This window comes from Syngnathus leptorhynchus, chromosome 12 (assembly GCF_054491065.1).
Source record: "Syngnathus leptorhynchus isolate UIUO chromosome 12, UIUO_Slep, whole genome shotgun sequence".
NCBI classification, from domain to species: Eukaryota; Metazoa; Chordata; class Actinopteri; order Syngnathiformes; family Syngnathidae; genus Syngnathus; species Syngnathus leptorhynchus.
In genome coordinates this window covers 3,457,428-3,468,402 of record NC_141206.1, presented here as the reverse complement: position 1 = coordinate 3,468,402, position 10,975 = coordinate 3,457,428, and the positions used below count along the sequence as shown (strand labels likewise).

Below are 10,975 nucleotides of genomic sequence, written 5' to 3'. Positions count from 1 at the left end.
TGACAATTGCAACAACAGTCCTTGAGGGCCCACTTTCCTGTGTGGTTTAGGGCAGGAGTGTAAAACTCGTTTTTTTTTGCGGGCCGCATTGTAGTCATAGGTTCTTTCGGAGGGCCATTATGACTCTCAACCCAAATAAATGTATGAGCACCTCATATTATGAAAAAAAAAAAAGATATTAAAAATAAAGACAATTTGGAATTCGAGTAATGACACGAATTTGATGCACAATTTGTCTTCGCGGGCCACATAAAATGACGTGGCGGGCCGTATTTGGCCCCCGGGCCTTGCGTTTGACACCAGTGTTTTAGGGTGTATTCAGACCAGAAAAGTCCTTCAGACAGCTTGTTTGGTCCGGACCAAAAACGGACTTAATTTTATTTCGTTTGGTGCGGTTCGTATTCAGTTCACATCCACGTTTGTGACGATCTGTGTTTCCATTCGACACCAATGGCCCGGAAATGGGGAAAAACAAGCGAGTCCTACACGCTGCGTTCCTGCGCTGCATATTTGTGCTGTTGGTTCGTATGAGGATACTGCAAGTAAAGTTGCATAAAACACAGTGGATTCACGTTTATGATTATAGTTACACTGTCGTGTTCGCATGCAGAATTCCCCCACGGAACTAAGGGTTGAAGGCTGAGTTGGGAAGGTGGTGTTTATGTAGTAATGCACTTTATTGTTCTGTTACATGATTGGCTGGAAAGTCAGTACAATGACGTTTAAGATTGTGGTTGGTCTGTTTTGCGGAAATTTGATTGTAGTTCAAACACGGACAATTATTACGACGAAAACAATGTGCAATCGGCGATTATTTGATTTATTGATGCTTTCGATATTTTATTTTGATTTTCTAGAATTGGTTTGAAAGGTTGTCCCCCCCCCCCCAGTAAAGAATCGTGACGTCATCAAACACCGGCCTGTGAAAATATTGTCTGACAGTAATCCAGTCCGTGGCGCTAAAAGGCAGGGCGCCACTGCTTTAGAGTACTTTCTTTTACTTTCAAAATAATTACAATGGTAAAGATAATTGGAAGAGCGAATAATACCGAGACATTTACGCACAACTATATTAGAGTGATTCTGTAATTTATATAAGTACTGGGTTTATTGGAAAGTAGCGCATGTAATGAACACTAGGGGGCGACTTTCGACTATTCGGGGAGTTGTATTTGTACACTGCATTGAAGAAAACTAAAATCGGGTTGAGCGTTATCTATTATCAAGTATATTTTGTTACAATGCCTTTTGTTATTGTCTAACTTGTCATCCTTTTCTATCGGGTACCGTTAATGGGTCACGATTGTAAATCGATAAGGCAAACCCTCATTAAACATATAAAAAAATAATATTGTAGATTTGGCCTGAAAAATGTTAAAATCTGATCAAATATTTAAATATTCTACCCGGGTTCATTAGACCGATCGATTAAATTAAAAGTAATTTGACAGCAACCACTCACTGTGCTTTTTACAGCGTATGACGCGTGGGGGCCGAGCAGTATGAGGGGCTGCTTTTATTAAAGTTGAAGTCATCTGGATGGATGCTCTGCCTCCCCCTCATATCAGTTGGAAGACGACTCACTGACGGAGAGGTCCATCTTTGGGCGCACAACTCGTTTTGACGTGGATTTACGCGGCAGGGACGCATGGCACAGCCCGTCTGACAATACAAATATGACGCCACACACAGTTGACTTTGAGTGACTTTTGAGAGAAAGTAGGAGAAAGACGAAAGCTAAACAGAAGGAAAGAGAGACTTATGTTTGGCGTCAGGGGGTGCCCAGCCGGTCGTTTCTCCACTCCAACCGGTGCCGTACGAGACTCCTCGCTACGTGCGTCATGGGCTGCAGAAAAGCGCTGGGATGTTGCCTGATGTTGGCCGTGTCCTGCTGCCTTCTCCCGTCGTGTAGGAGCAACATAACTGTGGCGGTGATGCTGCCAGACAACCACCACAAGTACCCCTGGGCTCTGCCACGCGTCTTCCCAGCCATCCTCATGGCGCACGAAGATCTCCACGGCAAACACGGACTGCTCCTCGGCCGATCCATTAACATCCTCAACTACAGCACCGAGGACCCGGCGGCGGGTTCGTGCGCCGAGAGCCGAGCCCAGGTGGTTGCTGTGGACGCCAAACTCTACATCCGTCCAGACGCATTTTTCGGGCCCGGCTGCGTGTACCCACTCGCCTCCGTGGGGCGCTTCGCATCCCACTGGAAACTCCCACTCATCACCGCTGGAGGACCCGCGTACGGGTTTGATAAGCGCGACGAGTATCGAACCATCGTGCGCAGCGGCCCGTCCACCACCAAGCTGGGGGACTTCGCCAACATGCTGCACACGCATTTTAACTGGACGTCCCGCGCCGTGGTCATCTTCCACGACCTCAGGCATGACGATCGGCCGCACTACTTCCTTTCGGAGGGCATCTACCTGAAGCTGAAGGAGGAGATGAATATCACCGTGGAGGCGCAGCCCTATGAAGACGACTTCAAGTACTACAAGGAGCTCATTGGCTTTATGAAGGAGCGAGGCAGAAGTAAGTACTAGTTCTATCTAAATATTGCAGTTACAAATCCATCAAACTGAAATACAACCTATAATATGATCATTTGAGAAAATTTAATCGGAATATGGCTCAAATTAAAAAACGTATAAACATAAAACTTCAGATACATTTTTTACCCCCCAAAGTTTTTTACAAAGGGACCAAGAGCATTGGGGGGGTACCTACTGAAAGATAACTTTTATTGAGTTGTTTCCCAACCATTAGGCGAGGTACACATTTTACATGAGAAATTGAATGTCACAAAATCTATATATAATGTCACTATACGTAGACAGCATATATGAAAAAAAGATGTTTGTTGTAGATCATTGTAAGTAAATAATCGTTTTGGGACAGAGTAAGTGAAAGTCGGTAATTTCTTTCAACATACTTGAACCTTTCTTATGTAGATGAGTGTTACATATACTCTATTGTGCTATGATTACTCATAAACATTGAAAAAAATTTCCCCGAAAAGCTGACAAATTAACTGTTATTGGTTGTTCGTCTCTGTGTGCCCTGCGATTGGTTGGCAACCAGTTCAGGGTGTCCCCCGCCTACTGCCCGATGACGGCTGGGATAAGCTCCAGCACGCCCGCGACCCCCGTGGGGACTAAGCGGTTCAGAAAATGAATGAATGAATGAATGAATGTCCTAAAATGAACTATCAGTATAACATGTAGTTTGGGTTGTCCAGGCGCAATAGTATATTTGAACATATATAATATTTTGAGTTTTGAAAGTAGCTTCCAATACAAGGCCACAACAACTAGTCTAAACAGGGTAGATATTAGAAAATGTTATTTTTATGATATTATCTTTTAAAGGAAGAATTGTTTACACAGCTGTCGTAATGGCTCTGACTGCATGCCATTGATGGGCTGATCTGCAAAGGAAACATTTTGTCTGCATTATCTCTCACCAGCAACCTTTCTGCTCATGTATAACAATTTTTATGGCCTGAAAGCCAATAAATTGACCTGTTGTATGAACTATGATAATAATAATAATAATAATAATAATATATTAGTATATTATTATTATTGGATATGCATCTTATTATAATAATGATTTTATTACTATTATTGTTATTATTATCCATCCATTTTCTATACCGTTTGTCCCCATGGGGGTCGCGGGCATGCTGGAGCCTATCCCAGTAGTCATTAGGCAGTAGGCGGGGAACACGCTGAATCGGTTGCCAGCCAATTTCAGGGCACACAGAGACGAACAACCATCCGCACTCGCACTCACACCTACGATCAATTTGGAATGCTCAATAAGCCGACCATGCATATTTTTGGGATGTGGGAGGAAACCGAAATGCTTGGAGAAAACCCACGTGGGCATGGGGAGAACATGCAAACTCTACACAGGGAGGGCCAGAGGTGGAATCAAACCCGCACCCTTCGAACTGTGAGACGGACGTGCTAATCAGTGTGCCGTTATTATTATTACCATATTTTCCAGACTATAAGTCGCTTCGGAGTACAAGTCGCACCAGCCATAAAATGCATAATAAAGAAAATAAAAACCATATATAAGTCGCACCGGAGTATAAGTCACATTTTTGTGGGAAATTTATTTGACAATATCCAACACCAAGAACAGACATGAATAGGCAACATCAGGCTGAATGGTACGGTATGCTAATGTTACATAAACACATAAATGAGGAACTGAGAACGTGCCTGATGTAACACATTAAGAGTTATTCAAAAACCTACAACATAAATAACAAGTTTATCGAACCATCCGCGTCACTCCAAATCATTAAATCCATCGAAATCTTTGTCCTCTTTGTCACTTATAAACAACTCCCATGTTAGGTTATCTGTACGCTCCCTTTTTCCCAAAGTCCGTTGGAATACGTTCCAGCTCATTTTCAAGCCTATGAAACACAAACGAGATAGAAAATAGATGGATAGAACATTATTTTGATAATAGTCAATATTCAACGGAAATGTGGTATTAGACTCTGGTTTATGTGACTTAATAGCAATAATTGCAGAAGAAACAAAACTCAATATATGGCTATATATTCTTCAATCAAAAGTTCTTTCTCAAGTTAACAGATACAGTATAATCAATGTCAAATAAACATGCTCTGCTACATGAAAAGAGGGAATAATGCGACAAGTCTAGTCAGTAATCTTTCCCAAACAGTGATGAAACCACAAATACAGTAGCTGTTTTGTGTTTTTAGGTAACTGCTGTTACTTGTTTTTAAATTTAATTTTATCTAACTAATTGCTTTTCTGATTTTAAATTGGTAAAATTAATTAATTGTTATCATCAATGATAATATTTCAACTGACATGAAATACGTATATTGTGACTCTCCTAGCCCTACTAAGCACATTTTGTTCTAAGCGATGTTGATTTCATCTTTAAATTGACCAGTTAATTTGACTTTTTCATAGTTGTGTTGTACTCTTAAGGTAAAATATTATATTTTCAAATGATGTTACCTAAATTTAGTCATTTTTCTATGAGTCCTTAATTTGAAGTGTAAAATAAACTCAATACACCTAAACTCCGATAGAACACGCTTTGATTCTTCCTTTTGTCTAACGCGGTTTGGTCATGGACCCCAATGGTTTTCATCGTAAATACATTGGGACGTCGCTTTGGTTAAATATAAATATTTAAAATAAACTCAGAACGAAATGTTGTTCACATTGACTTCACTGTTTTTGAAGTAGTAATTTAAATGGACGATTTGTGAAGACCGTACAAAGCAAAATGACTTGCGCGTAAACCTTCGTGATCTAATTTCCGTGACTAATTTAAAGGCGTTTGATAAGAAGAAGTCAGAACAACACTACATGGTACAACCACAAAGACTGCGATCGATAAAGGCTGTTTGAGCTTCAAAACTGCCTATGCCACATTTTTCCGATACACTAGTATGCATGGCTCTGATTTTACACTTACAAGACTTTCTAAATAATGCACATTCAGGGTGAACACGATTCCCAAATTTTGAACTCCAAACTCTGTATAAAATCAAGTCAAATTAAAGTCAACATGTCAAGTCACTCGATCGTGGAATGACTGCTTTTTAAACATTGTGATGATCAACGTTTGGTTGAGTAATTGTGAGTAAATTAGTCTCTGGCAGGGCCAGCAACTATTCCCAAAAAGTGCTGCATTTTTGTTTGACGACCCTTTAGTGTTGTCCTGAAGATTTTGCATGTCTTTCTAGGCCAATATGAATCTCTGGGCACAGCAACGGTAAATGTGTCTGACTATTAATGTGAATCTTGTTACTATGCTAAGAGATGGAAAGTGCTTTACATAGTGACCTTGCGCAACAGCAGAGACATCCTTATTACAGTTCAGACAAAGCTTTGGGTTCCATCTCAGCCACCTGGATAACACACAGGATTTTGGACAGGTCAGGTCACAAATAAAGAAGAATTGAGGAGTGTGTTAAACAACTCACAGAAACGTGTCACAGCAGCTGTTCCACCTTTCACCTGGCCTCCTAACCCTGCACACACACTCAATGCGCCTCTGTGTGTGAGTGAGTGAGTGAGTGAGTGAGTGAGTGAGTGAGTGAGTGAGTGAGTGAGTGAGTGAGTGAGTGAGTGAGTGAGTGAGTGAGTGAGTGAGTGAGTGAGTGAGTGAGTGAAGAATGTATTAGAGCAAGGGTGTCAAACTCATTTTTGTTGCGGGCCGTATCATAGTCATAATTTCCCTTGGAGGGCCAGTATGATTGTCAACGTCTTCTATATACAATGTAGGCTACAAAACAAACTGATGAATAACTAGTTTTGAAATCAGAGACGAGTAAAAGCTGTTTAAATATTTTAAAATGATGCATGCTAATAAAAATTGCCAGCAATATGTCTCTATTTCTTTTTTAAAGTGAAGGCAATTTGTAATTTTAGTAACACAAAGTTACACAAAGTCACTGCAAAATTTGTCTTTGCAGATCACATAAAATGATGTGGCGGGCCGTACCGTTTGACACCTTAGAAGCTTTGAAGCTTTTACAACAACAAAATACTAAACTAAAAATCTAAAACGAACGTTCAGACCATTAAATAAAAGTGTCATTAATACAGAATGGCAAAACTCGAGTACTGTACTAAATTGTTGAAACTGAAATTTGTATTTATTATTTGCTATGTTTCTTTACGTTTTAATTGAATTTTACCTTTCATGACTTTTAAACGAACCTGTGGTATTTTGCTCAGTTACATATACTCCACTCCAATCAACAATAAGTCACACTGTATCATATGTTCAAAACAGTATGTAATTGGATTTTAATCATCAATGTTTGCAGGCTTTGTTGCAATTGTATTTATAAATCATGGATCACTGAATTGAGCACAGACGAATGGATCTTAATTATAAATCTTTCTGGTAGTATAATAAATACAAGCTGAATTATTGTGTTGATCAGTTGTACAAATACAAATAATAGCAAAGGCGCTGTACTTTGCTAATTAAAGAAAAGAAAAGCCCCAGCCCCTGCAGCCTGGATGAATCATGATGTTGCTCTTGTGAGCTGGAGGTCATGGAAGCAAATGGTTTTGTTAAAGCTTGCTCGGCATTCACTTTTACCAACAGATAACCTCAAGGCTATCAGCTCTCCCAAACTGGGTTTGGATGACAAGAGGCTGAGACTGGGAAGAAGTGCACTAAACTATGGTGATGACTCACGTCATTTGAGCTTTAACAGCTGACAAAGTGATTGTGTGCAGTTGCACAGTCAAACCTCTATCCATCATTTTAGCTCCCCAAATTCTTCCTTGTAATTCCTGGAAAACGAAGATGTGGGAAGTACATTTACTGTGGTCGTGGGAATCGGTCCCATACTATTTTCCATTATTGAACAAAACACATTTTAGTTACTTTGTGCTGCTGGGTTCAGTCTTCACTCTGCCCCCCCGACCAATTCTCACTGTTGAATCATCAGAAGTCACTAATGTTGAGAGCCTGGTTTACAATCTCTTATAGTTCTGACATGTGTTTGATGGTATTGAGGTCAGGGATCGATGGGGTGAGTCAGGTTCTCCCTCATCGAACTCATCCAAGCATAGCTTTATGCATCTTCCTTTATGCACTGGGGTTTACTCATTTCAGAACAGGAAAGGAACTGTATTTTATTCCAAAAGAAGGACCTTTATGATTGCATAAAAGAGAAAATAAACACCATCACATAAAATACATTTAAAATGGAATTAAAACTACTTCTGATTATTCAGGTAAAGAAAGACTCAGTTGTTTGAAAGCAGAGCTTGAGTTGGTATAAAAAAAATTCCACTTCCATCTGTGTATTCAGCTTATGAGTCTAGACAGCAGGACATGAACTGTGACCTTCTGCTTTTATGATATACTACAGTATATAAAATACAAAACAAACTCTCATTCTTTGTTGAGGCTGGTGGCAAAAAAGTCAAAGACTTCGGTCATATGTGAAAAGACCATATTATGACATTTTTGCTCAACATCATGCATGACATTTAAATTTTTGTGTTTCCCCAGTACTATTTCTACAGTTTTATTTAATGTTTTGGAGATCAAATATTATTCATGTGTGTTGTCAATATAGTAAGAAAGGAGGAAATAGAAGGAGTATGATTTTGAAGAGTGAGTCTGTCTACTTTAGGCTGCAATAACACACAAGGCCATTTTGCCCCCGACTGTTAGGGCATTTATTTTGGGTGCAATCCAGGAGACAGCAGAACTGCTTGGCATGGTTAAACCATGATGGAACAGATGACAGTTGGCGTTCAACATTAGTCCAACCAATGAGGAAATGTCTGCTAAGTGGCCTCTGAGCTGTGAGCCTCCGGTCCAGCATATGTCTGGAATGAAAATACTGGTGGTTATATATTTTTGCTGTGCAAAAGCAGGCAAGTGTAGGAGGAAGGGTGAAAGTTCATTTCAAACAGACGGGCCTTCAGGTTGATTTTCGTAAGAGCAGACAATAAGATGTTGGTTTAATTTTGACTACGCCTGTGAATGTTTTTCATTTAGGCTGAAACCCATTTAAATAATAAGCACAGATTTAGTTGACATTCCATTTTTAGGTGACGTTTTTAGGAGTGGGGCAAAAGCTCAAAGCTTGAAGGTCATGGATTGCAAAAACATTAAAAAAAAAAAATCTGTTCAATTGATTTGGAGAGTTTTATGAATGCCAAGATTTATTGTCCAGTAAACTCAAAAAGTTAAAGTCCCAATGATCATCGTCACACACACACATCTGGGCGTGGTGAAATTTGTCCTCTGCATTTAACCCATCCCTATGTGATTTTGATCCATCACCTGGGGGAGAGGGGAGCAGTGAGCAGCAGCGGTGCCGCGCTCGGGAATCATTTGGTGATCTAACCCCCCAATTTCAACCCTTAATGCTGAGTGCCAAGCAGGGAGGCAATGGGTCCCATTTTAATAGTCTTTGGTATGACCCGGCTGGGGTTTTAACCCACAACCTTCCAGTCTCAGGGCAGATACTCTACTACTAGGCCACTGAGCTGAGAGGGTAAAAGTGCAGTTAGCAGTGGAGAAATGGGTAAATACTTAATTAGGAGACTTGATTGTGATAATATCCAAGGTTACACTCACTTAAAGAGTATATAATCCCCACGGGGTTGCGGGCGTGCTGGAGCCTATCCCAGCAGTCATCGGGCAGTAGGCGGGGGACATCTTGAACTGGTTGCCAGCCAATCACAGGGCACACAGAGACGAACAACCATTCGCACTCGCACTCACACCTCAGGACAATTTGGAGCGCTCAATCGGTCTACTAATCTACTTCTACAAATGTCCTCCCCAGCATAAGAAAATTTGGTACCATCTTTTTACTTAATTTTCCTCAAACAATATTCAAAATTGAAGGTAATAGATCTTGTTGTTTTGTTTTGAAGTAAGAGTGGATATTTTTAAAAAGAAGGTAAAAATACATTTAATTAGGCATACTCTATATTATAAACATAGTCTCCAGCGCATCCTGGGTCGTCCCCGGGGTCTCCTACTGATGGGACATGCCCGGAACACCTCCCCAGGGAGGCGTCCAGGAAGTATCCTAATGAGATGCCCGAGCCACCTCATCTGGCTCCTCTCAACATGGAGGAGCAGCGGCTCTACTTCGAGTCCCTCCCGGATGACCGAGCTTCTCACTTTATTTCTAAGGGAGAGCCCGGACACCCTGCAGAGGAAACTCATTTCGGCCGCTTGTATCCGGTACTCTATATGTAGACTAGTTATTTTTGATTTGGTTAGATTTTTATTTAGTTTTTTTCCCATTGTTTTTGTATTTTAATTATATATATATATATATATATATATATATATATATATATATATATATATATATATATATATATATATATATATATATATATATATATATGCTATGTAAATGAAATGGACTTACAGTTTTTCTTACTTCATTAAAATGCACAAAGGATCAGGAATAGTAGAATACACCCCTGTATCTAAGCCTTCCAGAACTAAGTCTGTTCTGAGAAGATTTTCGTGTGTCTTGAAAATGAACCACTGTTCACCTTGCCCACACAGAACCACTGCTAAGTATGACTTTTGTTACCATGACAACCGTGGATTGAGCTATGGTGTCGAACAAATTGCTTCTACTTGGAGAAGCAAATCCCAGAGTTTGAGGGAAAAAAAGTAAATGGCTGTGCACTTCATACAATTCATACATTTATCAGTTAGTAAACAACTCCAAGAATGTGGTGAATGCAGCAGAAGCATGGACAATAACAAATACCCCCAAACTCAGCCACAATTTGACAATTTCAGAGGAGGCACATTGTACCACTTGTCATGAGCTAATGCTGCCTGTTGCGGATTAAAGAAACGGACCGAGACCCACTTTTTCCAAATAAAATACTTTTTGTAACTTCATTTGACACACATTCAGAATTGACTAATTTAATGTGCCTCTGAACAGATTTTTCAGTGAGTGTTAAAGTATTCCATCTGCGTGGAGGTTGTTGAAACGTTCTCAAACTTGCCAATCCTCCCCTCTAAATTTGTTCATATAGTAGATGTAGAAATTGGCAGAATTTTTTAATTTTGATTCAAGGGAACTTGAAGATGTTGTAAGAGCAAAAGTTGTTTGCTTTCTTTGCATTAAAAGCTAAGGTTCATTTAATGTCTATTTTGCTGACATCGAGGAGAATCTCCTCTGTAACAATTTAGTGCATTTTTTAATTCAAATGAAAAAACTCAGTACTATGCATCAGTCCACAAATAGGGTATTGTTTTTAACAATTATTTTAATATTTCAATAATCTGTCTATTATTTTGCCGATTCATTGGTGAGTGGGCTATAGAAAATGTTTTTATTTTCATCCCTTTAATAAAAAACTATACATTTTTCAAATAAACAGAGCACAAAATGCACAAAATAAATATTTTATGATTTTGGGCCAAGTTATGTCAAAAA

The 10,975-nt window shown here is 39.6% G+C and overlaps 1 protein-coding gene across 1 annotated transcript in view; it reads left to right on the top strand.

Annotated features, from left to right (window-relative positions):
• The first annotated feature begins 307 nt into the window (after positions 1 to 307).
• The window catches only part of npr2 (natriuretic peptide receptor 2), a 50,935-nt gene continuing 40,267 nt past the window's right edge, over positions 308 to 10,975 (top strand). Inside the window, exons 1-2 of the mRNA XM_085925453.1 lie at positions 308 to 542; positions 1,477 to 2,538. Of these exons, the coding sequence (XP_085781579.1) occupies positions 1,842 to 2,538 (697 nt within the window). The 5' untranslated portion in view covers positions 308 to 542; positions 1,477 to 1,841. The remainder of the gene's footprint in view (positions 543 to 1,476; positions 2,539 to 10,975) is intronic.